At 41.2% G+C, this 18,086-nt stretch overlaps 2 protein-coding genes across 6 annotated transcripts in view; one reads left to right on the top strand and one right to left on the bottom strand.

Annotated features, from left to right (window-relative positions):
- Positions 1 to 8,076: 8,076 nt before the first annotated feature.
- RWDD2A (RWD domain containing 2A) lies at positions 8,077 to 11,325 on the bottom strand. 2 transcript variants are annotated; one of them, XM_072832236.1, is made up of 3 exons: positions 11,182 to 11,325; positions 9,991 to 10,331; positions 8,077 to 8,988 (listed from the first exon to the last, which is right to left on the bottom strand). In XM_072832236.1, exons 2-3 carry the CDS (start codon positions 10,189 to 10,191, stop codon positions 8,311 to 8,313), a joined length of 879 nt encoding a protein of 292 aa, XP_072688337.1. In that variant the 5' UTR covers positions 10,192 to 10,331; positions 11,182 to 11,325; the 3' UTR covers positions 8,077 to 8,310. The 2 variants fall into 2 exon arrangements, with proteins under 2 accessions (XP_072688337.1, XP_072688338.1); XM_072832237.1 differs by having other exon boundaries at positions 10,994 to 11,249.
- The window catches only part of PGM3 (phosphoglucomutase 3), a 29,184-nt gene continuing 22,386 nt past the window's right edge, over positions 11,289 to 18,086 (top strand). The window contains exons 1-4 of one of the 4 annotated variants that reach the window (XM_072832222.1): positions 11,289 to 11,424; positions 12,074 to 12,153; positions 12,983 to 13,188; positions 15,866 to 16,050. In XM_072832222.1, the coding sequence (XP_072688323.1) occupies positions 12,985 to 13,188; positions 15,866 to 16,050 (389 nt within the window). In that variant the 5' untranslated portion in view covers positions 11,289 to 11,424; positions 12,074 to 12,153; positions 12,983 to 12,984. The remainder of the gene's footprint in view (positions 11,425 to 12,073; positions 12,154 to 12,982; positions 13,189 to 15,865; positions 16,051 to 18,086) is intronic. The other 3 variants (XM_072832225.1, XM_072832223.1, XM_072832224.1) reach the window with 3 other exon arrangements.

The raw sequence follows: 18,086 nt of genomic DNA on the forward strand, positions 1-18,086 counted from the left end.
AAAGGAATCAACAGATGAAAATCAACAGATGAAAGTAATAGGGCTTTTCATAAAAGGCTTGGAAAAACCGGTCTACCACATGGAGAATATTAAAACTAGAACCATACCTTATATCATGTAAAAAGGGAGACTTCGGATGGGTTAAAGAAGTAAATATAAATAGTAAAAATATAGTTAATAAAGTTAATCTAATGAAATATCTTTGGGACCTCAAAAACAAGAAGCAAAAAATGGATGGAACGCACTATCAAAGGATGGGCAAGTTTGGGCCGACAAATGGCTGCCACTCCCAAACAGTGTTAAAGGAGTGGAAATCCAGGACTGTGGGATGAGGGTGGTTGATTCTATAGAGATGGGTTAATCAAGAAGGAGATCATCGGGGCTCAAAGGCTTAAATCCTCAGCTCAAGTCATGGTGTAAAAACTAGAAAAATGCCTATGTTTTTGCCAAAAGAATCTTTTCTGTCTTGCTGTCAGGTTGAAATCACTGAGAACAAGGTCAGGTTTGATCCTACTCGTTGCAAAATTCCACCAGGAGCTGCATTCACAGCTTCACCAGATCTTGTATTTGAGAGTATTGATCAGAAACAGGAGGACCTTGATTTGGAATGGGATCTATGGGTATGGATATTTGGAAGATGTGTGATATCCTAAGCTAGTGTGTACAATAATCCAGGTTTGAATACTGAAAGCCCTGTGTCCCAGAGAACCTCTCGACCCCTAGGAAAACAGAGAATTGACATATCTTCCTTTGCTAATCAAAGTGGGAGCTCTTCCTGTTAGTTTGTTAACTGCCTTGCTTGAAGATCCTATAATCAGCTCCCTCAGTTTACCTCCTGCTCCTCTTCCACACACTAATATCAGATTCCAGAGAGGAGCTGTGGTGGATACAGTTATAAAGGGAGACCCAGAAGAAGACTCCCCAAAAGAATTCTTGACTTTGCTTATTTATATTGGCAAAAATTGAGTGAAAATGTACGGTATTCTGAAAATGTACTGAGAAAGGAGAAGTACAATTTTGGATTGAATAGAATTGATTGGTAGGGGTGCACTTGCCAAAGATTCTGGATTCAGTGTGTTGCTTTAGGCAACTGAAAGTCATTCTACTTGTTGTTCAGTTAGTTGATTGAAATGTAGACTGAATAATGGCTCACATTAAATGAAACTGAAAATGCAAACTTTCCTTGAAATAATGTAAAGGAATTAAAAGATTCAATGATAGGAAGGTTGGAGTAGATTTGTCATGTCAATCAGACCATTTTAATCCTGGTGATCTCCTAAGTCTCCCAAGAAAACCTATCACTGAGGCTCCTTTCACTAAAGCCTGGAGAAATACATTGGAGATGGGAGTAGCAGCATCCATGAAACGCATTTTCTTAAAAACTTGGGGTGTAATTAACATTATATTAGTTTCACATATACAACATGATTTTGTATTTGTATATATTAAGGCAAATGATCACTACAATAAGTCCAGTCAATATCCATCACCAAAATTTTTTTGTGATGAGAACTGTTAAGATTTACTCTCAGCAACTTCCAAATTTGCAGTACAGTATTGGTAACAATAGTCACCATGCTGTACATAACATTCCCATTTATTTATTTAGATTCTATATATAAGAGAGATCACACAGTATTTGTCTTTCTCTGACTTATTTCACTATAGCATAATGCCCATAAGGTCCATCCATGTTGTCACGGATCGCAAGATTTTATTGTTTTTTAATGACTGAACTACACACACACACACACACACACACACACACTAATTACATTTTCTTTATCCATTCATCTGCTATTGGACATGTAGATTGTTGCCATATCTTAGCAACTGAAAATAATGTAGCAACAAACATGGATGTGCAGGTATCTTTTAAAATTTGCATTTTCATTTTCTTGGGATAAATACCAAACAGTGGAATTGCTGGATCACATGGTATTTGTTTTTAATTTTTTGAGGAATTTCCATACTGTTTTCCGTAGTGGTTGTATCAATTTACATTCCCGCCAACAGTGCACAAGTTTTCTCTTTTCTCCACATCCTTATCAACATTTGTTATTTCTTTTCAATAATCATCATTCTACCAGGTGTGACATGATATCTATTGTGGTTTTGATTTGCATTTCCTTGATTGTTGATGTGGAGCATCTTTTCATGTGTCTGTTGGCCATCTGCACTCTTCATTGAAAAAATGTCTATTCAGATTCTCTGCCCATCATTTTACGGATTCTTTTTCTTTTGAGTTGTATGAGTTCTTTATATATTTAGGGTATTAATCGCTTATCAAACATATGATTTGCAAGTATTTCCTCCATTCAGTAGGTTGCCTTTCCGTTTTGTTGATGGTTTCTTTCTTTGGGTAGAAGCTTTTTAATTTTGATGTAGTCTCAGTTGTTTATTTTTACTTTTTTTTTTGCCTTTGCTTTTGGTGTCAAATCCAAAAAATCATTACCAAAACTGATATCAAGGTGCTAATGCCTATGCTTTCTTCTAGGAATTTTATGGTTTCAGGTTTTTCATTCAAATCTTTAATTCATTTTGATTTGTTTTTTGTGATTGGTGTAAGAGAGTGACTGAGTTTCATTCTTTTGCATGTGGCTTTCTAGTTTTTCCAACAGTTAATGAAAGATTGTCCTTTCCTTGTTATATATTCTTAACTCCTTTGTTGTAAATTAATTGACTATTGTATATGTAGGTTTATTCCTGGGTTCTGTTTTATTCCATTGATCTATGTGTCTGTCTTTATGCCAGTGCCATACTATTTGATCATTATGGCTTGTGATGTAGTTTGAAATCAGTGAATGTGATGCTTCTAGCTTTCTTCTTTTTTTCTCAAGATTGCTTTGACTATTTGGATTATTTTGTGATTCTATGCAAATTTTAGGATTATTTTTCCCATTTCTGTGAAAAATGCCATTGGAATTTTGATAAGGATTGTATTGAATCCGTAGATTGCTTTGGGCAGTAATTGACATTGTAACAATATTAATTATTTTCATTTATTTTTGTTGTTTTCAATTTCTTAATTCCTTATAGTTCTCAGTGTTCACATCTTTCATTTCTTTGGTTAAATTTATTTCTAGGGGTTTTTTTGGGTGCATTTGTAAATGGGATTGTTTTTTAAATTTTTCTTTATGATAGTTTGTTATTAGTGTATGGAAATGCAACATATTTTGTATACTGATTTTTGTATACTACAACTTTCCTGAATTCATTTGTTCTGACAAGATTTTTGGTAGAGTCTTTAGGGTTTTCTGTACATAGTATCATGTCATCTGCAAGTAGAGACAGTTTTACTACTTTCTAATTTGGATGCTTTTTATTTATTTTCTTGCTTAATTGCTATGGCTAAGACTTCCAATACTATGTTGAATAACATAGTGGTAAGAATGGGTATTTTTTGCCTTATTCCTGATTGAGAGGAAGAATTTTCAGCTTTTTACCATTGAGTGTAATATTTTCCATGGGCTTGTCATATGTGGCTTTTATTACGCCCTCCATAAACTTTGTTCAGAGTTTTTATTTTAAATGGATATTAAATTTTGTCAAATGCTGCATCTGTTGAGATGATATGATTTTTTTCCTTCATTTTGTTAGTGTGATGTATCACATTGACTGATCTGCTGATGTTGAGCCTTCCTTGCAACCTTCAAATATATCCCACTTGTTCATGGTATATAATCCTTTTAATGTTTTTAAAAAGATTTGATTTATTTATTCATGAGAGACACAGAGAGGCAGAGACATAGGCAGAGGGAAAAGCAGGCTCCCTCGATCCCAGAACCCTAGATCATGACCTGAGCCAAAGGCAGATGTCAATCAGTGAGCCACCCAGGCATCCCTCCTTTTAATGTATTGAGGGAATCAGCAGTTTATTGAGGACTTTTTTTTTTTTTTTAATTAAGGACATTTTAATCACCCTGGGATACTTGTAGGAAATGCTGTGGTCAAAAATGGGCTATTTTGTTTACTTTTTATTTATTATTTATTTATTTTTATTTATTTTAAATGGGCTCCCTATTTTAATGGAGACATCAGAATCTTGGGGTTGACAGAGGCTGAATAGCAGTCCTTTGCAGCAATTAACAACTGGAGACACAATGGAAACTGTTATCATAGGAAGCTGGTCCACTGTCATTGGCTTAGTTTGGCCTACAGAAATCTTTGGGCCTCATAGCCTGAAATGATGTTGGAATATCTAACAACTAGGGCAGCACAGATGTTGACCAAGAAAATGAGTGCCAGTGTATACAACTGATACAACCACACCAGTGTATATTCGTTAAATATTATCTGGGCTTAGGACCAAGTAGGTGGGCAACCCAATGTAGGGCCTATTTGATATGTATAACAACAAGAGCAGAAAAACCTGACTGGAGCCACCAATAAAGAGTGTGAAGGCCTTCAGCAAATTGCCTTGCACAGATATGAATGAGAGACCCTGAAGGTGATGAATTCTGTAATATCCAAAATCTTCCTTTGAGGTTCCATTTACAGAATAATAATGCATTGCAGAAAGGAAACCTCTAGTCCTTTTGGAAATCACTTGGTAACAGAGCTCTGAATGAATACAAATTTCTAGGGTCTCAAAAATTACTGTGGTTATAGGACTCAGCATATGTTTAGGACTAAGTATACAGGAACAATTCCACCATTTAGTCATTTTCTCAGTGAAGAGTTAGAATTAATTTCTTCATCATCTATCACCACATTGGATCCCTAATCACACACAAAAATAGAGTTATTCTGGCAGGGACTAACAGCGGTAAGTCCCACCATCAAAAACTTTAAAAGATGCAGGGGTGTGATTCTAATCATATCTTGACTTAGTGTGATCTTTGGATCAGCTGGTGATTCCAACTGCAGCTGACAGACAAGTTCTCTTTCTTGGAGCAAATCAATAGGTAGCTAGTGATTAGGCCAATGACTTTTGCTTTTCCAATATTCCATTAAGTAGAGGGCTACTGATACAGTTTGTGCTATCAATAAACAATATTACAGATTATAATTCTTGTCACCAGACCTTGATCATCTCGCTGCTATATAGGGCATCACGCTGGTCCAATAAATTGATAATGATATGTTCATAGTACCCAGAGCACAGACATCATTAGATTTTCCAAATACTTGCTAAGATCTCATGAAAGCACAAGAGTCTGCTGCCTCAGCCAAATTTGTGTAGGTTGAATGTCTGATGCATGTTAGGATGTTACCTCCATAGCGAATAATAGTGTACTTTGTTCCACCTATGACTAAGGCGGTCTCTCAATGTTGCCTCAGTTTCTTTGAAATTTGTGTCCACTGCTCAAACTGATTTCTGGGTTGATTCAAATGCTAGCTTTAATTGGGCTCAGAAAAAGGCTGCTCCAAGCTGGCCCAGGCTGCAGTGAAAGTAGTTCTACTATGTAGCACTTATGAGGGAGACACAATGGGTGAAATTTTGAGGCAAATCAGGATTCTGTGTGAAACAAACATTTTTGAGCAAACCATGTCATCTTCAGAAAATACCTATTCTTTCAATTTACTACTGGCCTATATAAGATAAAAGCAAATGAAAGAAAATTGTCCTGTTCAAAAGAGTTCTGTGAAGACCTCAGATAGGCTCCCTCAGGCCTTTGCAAGTTCTCTGAAGGGATGGTTGGCATGTAAAAGTCATAGATGGAAGTTCAAATTCACCAGCAACATACTTAATATAGGGATGTTTTAGAGGTCCTTGTATTATGTCCATCAGCTACTTGGACCCACTCCTTAGTCCATGACGCAACTAGCCTCAACCTTCAGCCTGACACATAATAGACCAGTAAGGTATGAGAAGCACAGAACATACTTGAAGAAAGGCTTATTTAATTCCGTAAGTTTTAAAAAGACAATATTTATAAAGAACATTCTTTCCGAATAACCATTTAAAAAATAGGATGTGTACAATATCCTGATTCTTAAATGTCAAGCAATTCAGACTTCTGACTTTTAAGAAAAAAAGGGCTGATGTCACGTAGCTGAAAAGAAGTGTTGAACAACTGAATATTCAGGTCAGAAATAAATGGTCATTAATGAGGGTGGCACTATGGATTTAAGCAGCAAGAGCTCGAAACCATCTCTCCAGAAGGCTGCCAGAGGGTGACTTGATTCTGATCACTTCTCCCAAACCATACAGAGAAAGGGGCAGCTCCTCAGAGTAAGTGTTGGATGTGTGTGGGGCTGGGTGCTGGTTGCTAGGGGAGGAAGGTGGTCCATGCTCCTACCAGGCTGGCCGAAGAAAACTAGCAGTCTACTATACATACAAAGCTGAGCTTTGAATTATCATATATGTCTATTTTTTTTAGACCTATATTCCCATAGTTAATGTCTATTATTAGTGTTTCTGATAGGAAAAAAAGTATTGCTGCATGGTAATAACAAGCATGTAAAAATAAATTCTAAAAAATTACCACCAGAAATAGCCCCATAAGCAGTAAAGAGTTCATAAGTTATTCCTTTCATTTATTTAATTATGCAAATAATTTTTATCCCTATTATAGTTAAGCTTCTTTATCTTTCCATCACTAATTCTGCTAATTTAATCATAGGAAAAAAACCCTCAATGAGAGGTTTAGGCACATATTAGGTGGATAGCACCTAATATGGGAAAAAAAAAATAAGAGTCACATCTATTTGGGCCTAAAAACTTGTGAATGCTAGCTACTGATGGTCTTGGGGAGATTATGCAGGATACTGACTCCTATACTGTATTTTTCCAGTCATGACAAAGATTGAGAAATGAGTCTTTGGCAATTTAAATCCTATTTCTTCCCTTTGCATATATAGGTTAAGGTAAAGTATAAGGCCCTTGCTTGGGTCCCAGCCACATCTATGGCTAGGATTAAAACATGAATGGGCATGTTGGATCATCTGGCAGGGCCAGTCCATGATGAGAGCCTTGGTTTGAAAGCAACTCATTCTGATCTACTAGTGTGGGGCAGGGCAGAGTAGACCACATGCCAAGGCCGCAGGGTCAAGATAGTCAGCTTCGTGCAGGGTCTGCTGTTACATTATGTCCTTGCTCTAGCTCAAGGACATGTGTCTGTATCCTAGACAGAAAGAAACACCAGAATGTACTGTTTCACGAAAAATCCTGTCAGCTCCCCAGCACATGTGGTAATGTTTGGCATCTAAGAGAATGTATCACAACATAGGGAGTGAGGCATTCATTCCCCTCCAAGTTACATCAGTTTTGGCATCCTGAGGGGACCAGGGCATCAGTGGGGGGCCTGAGTCCAGTAGGAGAATGAAACACTCTCTGCGAAAAGGCAGTAGGGGCTAAAGAGCGACCACTGAAACCAGAGAAAGTTGCAGAGTCAGCTCAGGACATCTCCTAACACAGGCAAGACTAGTAGAAATTCCTGGGGTGAGTGGATCCTTGGCAATGAAAAGGAAAAGGTGTGGCAGGTGCTAGTTAAATAGGGGTCACTGTCATCAAAATAAACTCTGATTTTTGACAAAGGCTGTTGAAGCCAAGAATTTTCAGAGGAAATAGCAGTGACTTCTCAAAATGCAGAGGTTGATTCTCCCCCATGGTGATGGAGCAGAGCCATCCACAGTGGTCCTCAACACTCCTGCCCTACAAAGCAATGTGTCCTGGTACACAGGCAAAGGCTGACAGTCTGCACTACTTGTGGAACAGTTTGGAGGCAAGAAACCACATCTTCTTTGGGGAGAACTAAGAATACTGGTATCCTTATCCTTAGTATCTTTAATCAGCTGGTGAAACAGCCAGATGAACACATAGCATTACATGTCATCTTCATTACTCTTGAGATTTCATTGCTCTGATTCCTCTGCCATTACAGTTAGGATCTGGTTTTACTAAAAGAAAAAAAAAAACTATAAATAGGAGGTTTAAAGTAAGAAATGTAGTCAACATGTGGTTTTCTCACTTCAAATAGACTTCGAATTCATTCTCCAATAATGAAAAAAAGAAAATGTGGTGTGTCATCATGTGCTAATATCATCCAAGAGAGGAATGTTATTCATGAGTTCAGAGCTTAATATTAACTATGGATTTGGACTCCTCTTAAATCAAGTCAGTTCCACTGGTTAAATTGACTTTTTATTAGTGTACAATTAAATACTTTTCAGTTAACACAAGAACAGAGAGGTAACATCACAATTGCACTGTTATAAAGTTTAAAGGCCTTTGTGTTTCATCACCAGGTAAAAATTCTGGAGCTAGGTGTCTCACAGATGACGCTACCTAGCCACTGGCCCTTTTGTTTTGGTCTTATTGACAGAAATACTGACTTAGTGAAGCATCGGCCTCTTAATAGCTTCCTAAGAGTCTGAACTTTTACTTTCAATACCAAAAAGTATCTGGAAAACATGCTCACTTTTGTGTTTCTTTAGAAATTCTAAGAATTGGCCCAGATTCATGTGATAGTCATTCCTTAATCCATAGTCCCCATGGGCCTCAAGGAGTAGTTCTTCGAAAGAATCAAAAAGGCGCAGATCCTCTCCATTTCCTTCGGTTTCAACACTTTCAGCGTGCTTACAGGAAATGTGCTTCCAGTTGGGATACCTAATTGTGTGCCAGAATTCCTCACAGTGCTCTTTGAAGCCCTCCACACAGATTATGCCTGGCTTTCCTGTCATGCAAAATCCAGTCACATCTAACCTTTTCCCGACATCCAAAATCTTTTTTCTTAGGTCCTGTTGATATATATGGTGACTGTAGATCCACATTCGGAGGAATGTGTTCTTGACTGGCTTTGCTTGGGTAGATGGTTCGTAAACAAGCTTTCTGTTCAGGAAATAGGAGGCGCTATTGTCCTGTAACCACTGGATTGCTGCACATACACAGAGCTCACCTGGGTCGAAAGTCCCTATGTAGGAAGTGAGACCTTTGTTGAGAAGTAGCTGCTGCTGTCTGTCAAGCTCCGACGACCGTCCAAACAGCTGCAGTGCTGCATAGGGGTAGCTGTGAGGCATGGTTACTTGCAAATCAATTTTCACCTTAAAATGAAAATCAAATAGATTTAAGTAAGTACCATAAAATCACCTAAGCTACTTTATCAGTGACAACTACATGATTCTTAAATATAACAATCATTGCTACTATTAAGTGTCAGCTCTGGGCCAGAGACTATACTGAGAACATAACAGACATTACTCCCTCCACTTAGGCATTCATGACTTCCAGTATGTACTGAACACCCACCATGTGTCAGGGACCCCATGCTAGGATAAATAAGTGAAGAAGCCAGACATGATTTCTGCTCTTCATGAAGACTAGAGCTTAGTGAAGGAAACAGCTATTAAACTAATAGTTATACATCCAGGTACTTCATTTCAATGGTAAGAAGCACAGGGATCTGTTGAAATGTGTAACCAATGAGATAGAATTCAGTCTGGGCACCAGGAGATCTTCTGTGAGGGAATGATAGTGGAAGGATGAACAGGAAATCACCAAGAAGAGGGGTTCTCAAACGCCTAGTCCACTTGTTAACTCATGCTAATGTTGTGGAGACAATGGATCAGAAGAGGAAGGAAAATTCATTTTTAGTATTTAGATTTCCTGTCTGTATCTGCTTTGTGTTATGGTGCCACCAAAGGAACATTCATCCATTCCTACAGGTCAGTTTTGCTAAAGGCAATATTTAGATTTATAAAAATCATGATATATGTACAAGACAGTACATACTACAATAGTTGGAATGTTAAAACTGGTTAAGTGAAGAGAAAAATAACGGTAGTATGAGTCTCCAAGATGTTTTTAATACAACCATTAGACATATTTTGTTTAAAAAGATGTGCATATCTATGTAAAATTCAAGATATTTATTGAAGACAGTTTACAGGGCATCCCACAATTTTACATATTTCACTTTCAAACAAGTAAAGGATATACAGATCTAGAATAATCTCTATTTGCTTCCTGAACAGAAAGCTCACATTCCAAGTGTTTCCACTAAAAACTGGGCACCCAGCAGCGTGAAAACAACTCAGGGTACTTACCTTGGGCTCCTCAATCTGCAGGGTAATCACAAATTCGATTTTGGGTGGCAGCGCCTCCCTGGTGCCTTCCAAATATCTCTTTATATTCGTCAGGACATTGACATCTTCAAGTTTTACTTCTCCTTGGTTAGGAAACATAGAAAACAGCATTTCCATCTCTAGCAGCTGAAGCTGCAGGCATTCTTTCATAGAAGCAGACATGTTGCCTCGAAATCCACCTGCCAGGAAATCCGTAAGGGTCCGGGGGCCACTAGGTTTGTTAATTTCAGCGATGTCCAGAGAAATTTCCCGAAGGTCCCTTTCCGCGGAAGCCGTTTTGCAGGAACGCTACGCGCCGACAGCTAGGGGCACAAACCGGGACGTTTACACTCTTTCTTCGCTTTATCTCCCAACCCCCAAGTCTAAGATGCACAACATCCCTGCAAGATACCTCGTTAAAATCCCTCAGATTCGCAGTCCGCAGTCCCCACCTCCGCCCGCACCCCCGCTTCCCATCTAAATCCCGCAATCTGGACGTTCAACAGGTGCTCCAAATTATTCCGTGGTAGGTGGTTGGCAAACACCTGCAGATGCTCTGCAAGCCCGAATTCCGGGAAAGGCAAGGGGCCCAGCTTGCGGCTCCGACTCGGGGCCCGGGCGTGGGCGGGGTGCGCCCCGGGGCCAGGGAGGCCCGCAGTCCCGCGAGGCTGGTCCGAGGTCGGGAGGGCCCCGCCGCCTCCGCCAGGTGCCGTCCCTCGGCCCCAGCTCCAAGGACCCTTCCCGAGCGGGCCTCTAGGGCTTTCCCGGGAGCCTCATCAGTCCGGGACAGCGTCCTGAGAGCTCTGGGCGATTTGGGTCCACCTGGCCTCTGCCCCAGGGGCCCAGCCTGAGGGGGGGGGGCTCACAGGTACATAAATGCTTAGTGCGAGCTGGTGCGGGGAGACGGGCTGGGGGCAGCGGCTCGAGAAGGCTCCCGGAGGCAACGTTTGGGGAGATCTTAGGACAGTATGCGGGAAAAGGCCACCTTGTCTGAGGCCCTTCGGCGTTGGTCCCCCCCATCCGGGACCACCAGGAGCCCTGGCTTCCCAGGAACGCAAGAGTGCCCCCTCCGAGACCCCGGTCTGGAGGCGGGGGCTGCGTCTTTGCAGGTCGCACTGCTCGGATGGCCCACGACCCTCGGCCCCAACCCTCGGGCCACCGCGGGGGCCTCACCCTTCCCGGTCTTTCAAGGGAAACAGCCCCAAGCCCTCCCAGAGCCTGGATCCGCAGTTCCGCAGGCGCGGGCTGCGCATGCTCCGCAAAGAGGCGAGGCGGAGCCAGCGGATCCTCCCCCGCCGCGATTGGCTCGGGGGCGTGGCGACGGGCCGGAAGTCACGCAGGGCCACGTCCGCGGGTTCTGAGGGCTTCAGTCGGGCAGGAGGCGCCGCCGCGGGGCCGCCGCTCCACGAGCTGGAGGTGAGGGGGATCTCCCGGCGCAGGGGAGGGAGCGGGGCCCCTAGGTTGGCGGGGAGGTGGGGCTTTCCTGTCCGTGGCGGTTCGGCCTGCGGGCGGGCTGACCCACCGAGCCGTGTGAGGGTCTCGTACTGGGGGCCCCGGACCAGAGGCCAGGACTGGGGGCGGGGGAGGGGGCGGCGGCCTCAGGGTCGAGAGCCGGGAAGCGTGCGGCCTTCGGGGGCTGGAAGGAAAGCGGAACGAGCAAGCGGTTGGTAATTGAATGGAAAGAAGGTGGATGCTTTCAACTTTTTTTTAGAGTGGTCGCTGTTTGGACTTGTAAGGACTTTGAGTAAAAGCGTTCGTTCGCACGTTCGCTTTTATTGAACATAGTATATATATATATTTTTTTTTTTCTTTTTTGGAACGTAGTTTTAAGACCGAAAACGCTTTGAAGGGTAGAAGCATTTTATCTTCTTAAAAAAAAAAAAAAGATTTCCTGGATTTAACAGAACTGGTTTACGCCCTGAGGAATAATCATGATATGTTCCCGAACGGTCAGTTTTTAACAAAATGTGCGCACGCTTGTGAAAGAGATTTGATCACTTGGGGCCAAACTAAAGTAGCTTGCAGATTACCAGCCTTTTTTTTTTTTTTTTTTTTTTTAATACAGCTGGACGAAAGCAAAAAAATTTTCACCATTTCCTTTAACTTTTGTTCATTGAAGCAACAAAGGACAGGGAAGAAAACAAGGTAGGACGGCTGCTCATCTCTGGGCTCGTTGGGAATGAGACTGACCCGAGAACTGAGTAGTACGTGCAGCTGAGGTTGGACAAAGGCCAAGTTCCACCTAAAATTGGAGTATCCCAGAGGAAGAAGTACTAGTGGTCTAGGGGCCAATTAGAGATAAAAAGAAGATGTTACCACTTTCAGAGGGTAGTTTAGAAGGGTGTCCTGATCCTTCCTTATGAAAATGGAAAAATCCACTGCAAGGTATATTAGGAGGTCTGGGCAGCCTTGGAGAGGAGGCTGTTGCCCTTTGCCTTTCCTTTGGGCTTAAGTCTCTGTGGTCTGGGAGGAATAACAAAAGAACTGACAGATTCCCCAGATACTTGGGATATGTAGTCCCGGTTCATTTGACAGTATTGCCCTTGGGCCCCAGTCTGTCACCAGCTACCAAAGTAAATGTAGGTTATTTAACTGAGACCTAGGCTTAGGTTTTTCCATTTGTAAAATGGGGCAATCTTTGTGTAGGAGTTAATGAATCTATGGGTGGAATCTTTCATTTTAGTTGAGAGTGGACCATTTTAAGTTCCACCTGGGTCCAGGAAGGAATATCCCCAGAGCCAGAATGAGAGACGATTTGGGGATAACCTGCTATTTGCCTTGGAGTGGAGGATACAAGTTGGGCAGGATCTTCCCAGTGACCACCACTGGGACTTTTTCTGCCGTTCTTTTCTTTCTCAAACGTTCTTTGTGGGGGTTCAGAGCGAGGCAGATCTGTTAGTTTAGGGTGGCAGTTTTTGAAGCAAATGGTCCTCGAAGGATTTCTTATGATTAAAAGTATTCCTTAATTTTGTAGACATGGATTTAGATGCTATTACAAAATACTCAGCGTTACATGCCAAGCCCGATGGACTCGTTCTTCAGTATGGGACTGCTGGCTTTCGAACAAAAGCAGAACATCTTGATCATGTCATGTTTCGCATGGGATTATTAGCTGTCCTGAGATCAAAACAGACAAAATCTACAATAGGAGTCATGGTAACAGCATCACATAATCCCGAGGTAATGCTTTTAGTGCTCTGATAAAGCAAATCTTTATTTACGGGAACACATCTTAGCGTCTGAACAGTTTGACCTGAAGTACAAATTTGGATTCTAGGAATGTGCCTACTCATTATGTGCCTTTGGATTTGTTTTTTTGTTTTTTTAAAGATTTATTTATTTATTCATTCAGAGAGAGCGAAGAGAGAGGCAGAGGGAGAAGCAGGCTCCCCGTAGGAAGCCTGATGTGGGATTCCATCCCGGGTCTCCAGGATCACACCCTGGGCTGCAGGCGGCGCTAAACCGCTGCGCCACCGGGGCTGCCCAAGTGCCTTTGGATTTGAAATGGCTTTTTCTTAAAGATTTATGAGAGAGGGATCCCTGGGTGGCGCAGCGGTTTAGCGCCTGCCTTTGGCCCAGGGCGCGATCCTGGAGACCCGGGATCGAATCCCATGTCGGGCTCCCGGTGCATGGAGCCTGCTTCTCCCTCTGCCTGTGTCTCTGCCTCTCTCTCTCTCTCTCTCTCTCTGTATGACTATCATAAATAAATAAAAGTTAAAAAAAAAAAAAAGATTTATGAGAGAGAGAACGAGAACGTGAGGAGAGGGGCAGCAGGAGAGAGAATCCTAAGCAGACTCCCCATTGAGTGCAGAGCCTGACCCTGGATTGGATCCCACAACCCTGAGGCCACGCACAACACACAACCCGAGCTGAAATCAAGAGTCAGATGCTTAACTGACTGAGCTACCCAGGCACCCTGAAGTGGCTTTTTCTTGATGAATGATCATTTAGCTCATGACTTTAAAGGGTGTGGAGAGAATGAAAATGAGAGTCATTTCTTGGACTAAGTCCATATTAGAGAAATAACAGAATGTCCTTCCAAGTTGTATTGAGACAGTATCAATAACAAAAATGTTACTTGTGTTAATTTAGTAGAGATTGGAGGCAAGGTTGGGGATGGGGCAAACATTTGAAAAGGTTTAGTGGATTTTGAAAATTTTTAGACTGGTTTTCTATAGTTTCTTATTCTGAATGAACAGCCAAACAGGTGGTTCCACGTATATTAAAGTAAGCTTCGAGCAGGTTATTGATGAGGATTGATGGTTCTAGTGTTATGACTATTACATTTTTTAAAGATTTATTTATTTATCTTAGAGATTGCGAGTGTGCGAACCTGGGAGAGGCAGAAAGGGAGAGAAAAATCTCAGTCAGACTCTTGACTGAGCACACAGCCCAATGTGGGGCTCAATCCCATGACCCTGAGATCTTGACCTGAGCCAAAACCAAGAGTTGGACACTCAACTGAATAAGCCATTCAGTCACCTCCATTTTGTTTTTTAATCAAAATATTCCTTTTGACACAGTTTAGCTGTTTTGTTTTGTACTGCCTATATAGTTCACCGATGTGTGGTTTGAGTAATATGCCTCTGTTTGGTTACAAGAGCATGAGATTTTTGTCATTGTAGCTAAATCAGTAGCAAATTAAAGCTATGTAGATCTGTGAAGGAGTATAACCTTCCTCTACTCCCTGACCCCAACACACAAAAGGACATTATTCGTTCAACTTGTAAATGTGGATCATTATAAAATGTGTGTCTGAATGTCTGAATCACCACAGTTGATTATCTTGTGGTCTGAAGCCTAAATTTATTGCTAGTTCTAGAAGTACTTCTTAAAACAATACTGAGCTATTTCCTTCAGTTGACATTCACTCTGAATTACATTTTTATTTCTTCCCCCTTTTCCCTCTCCCCTTTATTTCATTTGAGCAGAATGGAATTGGGAATCAATTTTCAGCTTCTGTCACTGACTGGTTGATATATTGGCCAGTGTGTTCTTAAAGAGTCCAGAGTTGGAATGCCTGGGTGGCTTAGCAGTTGAGCGTCTGCCTTTGGCTCAGGGCATGATCCCGGAGTCCCAGGATCCCGTCTCACATCAGGCTTCCTGCATGGAACCTGCTTCTTCCTCTGCTTATGTCTCTGTCTCTCTCTGTGTCTCTCATGAATAAGTAAATAAAATCTTTTAAAAAAAAAAAAAAAAAAAAAAGAGTCCAGAGTCATAGTGAGGAGGATATCTTGGTGTCCTTCTGCTCCATTTGCGTCCTGGTCATGTAATGCCCTGGTCATGTAATTGATGGTGAATGCACAGATGATAGCCTTTTTAAAAAACTAGTGTAAGCATAGTGGCTGGTGGGTTTAAGAGTAATATAGACTTGATGTTTTATTTATTTTTTGTTATTTATTTATTTAAAGATTTTATTTATTCATGAGATACAAAGAGACAGGCACAGGCAGAGGGAGAAGCGGGCTCCACATGGGGAGCCTGATGTGGGACTCAATCCCTGGAATCACACCCGGAGCAGAAGGCAGATGCGCAACCACTGAGCCACCCAGGTGTCCCAACTTGATGTTTTAATACCAGCACTGACACTAGCTGTATGAATATAAGCAGATTACTTTCTCTAAATCTCTGTTTTTTTTTCAAAGTAAGAGTGGAATAAAAATAGGATTATTAGTAAGATTGATGTTTGTGGTGAGGATTTATATAAAACAGTCCATTCCCTGGGATTCCATACGGTCACACGTGAAGCCACTCAGCCATGAATGTCTTTTTTAGGGGAAAACAGCTAAGAGTTTACTTCTTCAACTCACCCTTCGTGAATATGCACAGATGGCTTATTGTTTGCTTTTCTTTTAAGGAAGACAATGGGGTAAAATTGGTTGATCCTTTGGGTGAAATGTTGGCACCCTCCTGGGAGGAACATGCTACCTGTTTGGCAAATGCTGAGGAACAAGATATGCCAAGAGTTTTGATGGACATCAGTGTGAAAGCAGCCGTGAATCTGCAACAAGATGCCTTCGTAGTGATTGGTAGAGATACCAGGTGACCATCGAACTTATTGGTGAAAGGAGCTTTGGGAACTTGACCTAAATGATTGCATCAGTTTTAGTACCCATAATAAACTGAAAGAATTAAGTGGAACTGCCCTAAGAGGCTCCTCCACCTACCTGGCCTTTTTATTTTTAGTAGGATGTAGGAGCTAAGTCACTCCTACATCTTGGGTTTTGGGGTCCGAGCCCCAACTCTAATACTATATGATTGGATCGCTTACTTAACCTTTGGAGCTTCCATATGCCCATCTATAAAATGTTGATGATAAAGCTTTTGTGAAAATTACATGAAATAATGTATGCAAAATACCTGACCTGAGAGAAGTACTTAACATATGTCTCCCAACCCTTTACTTCTGTAAGTTAATTGTTTTCTCTTAGAGAATAAGAATACCTGATTGTAATTCAGTATTTATAGAGATTTGCCTAATAATCTGCATTATTGTCGGTTCATTTTTTGGTATCATTTGCACATGTTGGATTTCACTGGAAAACATTAACAATGTATATTATTTCTACATACAATAGTCCCCTCCCCCTGCTTATATGCAGGGGATACATTCCAAGACCCCAGTAGACCTCAAACCATGGGTAGTACTGAACTCTTTATACCATATTTTTCTCTCTACATACATAATTATGATAAAGATGAATTCTTTTAAGCTTTTATTTTTATTTATTTTTAAAGATTTTATTTATTTATTCATGAGAGACACAGAGAGAGGCAGAAACACAGGCAGAGGGAGAAGCAGGCTCCATGCAGGGAGCCCAACATGGGACTCGATCCCAGGTCTCCAGGATCAGGCCCTGGGCTCAAGGCAGCGCTAAACCACTGAGCCACCCGGGCTGCCCTAAGCTTTTATTTATTAGTGCATGTGTGCACATGTCGGGGGGAGAGAATCCCAGGCAGACTCTGCACCCAGTCCTGAGCCTGGAGGCAGGGCTCGATCTCATGACCCTGAGATCATGACCTGAGCTGAAATCAAGAGTCAGACATTTAACCAGCTGAGCCACACAGGCGCCCCTATGATACAGATTAATTTTAAGTTAAGTACAACAGGAGATCAACAATAAATAATAAAGAACAATTATAATGACATAGTGTAATAAAAGTTATGTTAGGGGCACCTGGGTGACTCAGTCAGTTAAGCATCTGCCTTCGGCTCAGGTCATAATCCTGGGGTCCTGGGATGGAGCCCCGCATCAGTCTCCTTGCTCAGCACTGAGCTTGCTTCTCCCTCTGCCTGCACTCCCCCTGCTTGTGCTCTCTGTCAAATAAATGAAATCCATAAACAAACAAAAAAAAGTTCTGGGAGTGTAGTGTCTCTCGCTGTCAACATATCCTACTATACTGTACTCCCCCTTCTCTTTCTTGTTATTGATGTGAGATGATAAAATGCCTGCATGAGAGAGGATGTGAGGTGAATCACGTAGGCATTGTGACATAGTGTTAGGCTCCTGTTGACTTGATGATATGTCATGCTTCTGGACTACATTTGGCCTCAGGTAACTGAAACCATGGACAAGAGGGGACTACTTGTCATATTTGGCAGCTTTTGCATTCCTTTACAAAAAAGTATTGTAAAATGTTAGATTAAAAGTGTGCCTTAAAACAGAAGCATTCTCTTTAGTGTAAGATCTCATTTTAGAAATTCTTTCTAAAGAAAGTTTCTCATCATAGTCTTAATGATATGACAATGTCTAGTATTTTATCCTTAGTGTGTTACCAGAGAGACTTCTAAATACCATTGATTGTGGATTTATGGGTATCAGAAATAGCCTAGTGACTTATGTTCTGAAACAAATTATTATCTCACAGTGAAGCCATCCCACATGTAATTGCCTCTTACCAATTAATTAGTTTAAATGATATACAACATTTTCCAGAAGGCAGTTATAATGATCTACTTTATTTTCAGATATATAATTTGTTATGACTTTTCCAAATGAAAAATAGGTTCTATATTCTTGGTACTGCATTATGCAAAGTGTGTGCATTCAGTATTTCTTGCTACTATTTTTAGGTAA

The sequence above is a fragment of the Canis lupus genome, chromosome 7, assembly GCF_048164855.1.
Source record: "Canis lupus baileyi chromosome 7, mCanLup2.hap1, whole genome shotgun sequence".
In the NCBI taxonomy this organism is placed as follows: Eukaryota; Metazoa; Chordata; class Mammalia; order Carnivora; family Canidae; genus Canis; species Canis lupus.

Bases quoted from the DNA above. Each gene is read 5' to 3' on its own strand.
- RWDD2A (XM_072832236.1), bottom strand. From the start codon at position 10,191: ATGTCTGCTTCTATGAAAGAATGCCTGCAGCTTCAGCTGCTAGAGATG. The intron at 8,989-9,990 runs GTAAGTACCCTG...TTTCATTTTAAG, and splicing joins TGCAGATTGAGGAGCCCAAG to GTGAAAATTGATTTGCAAGT.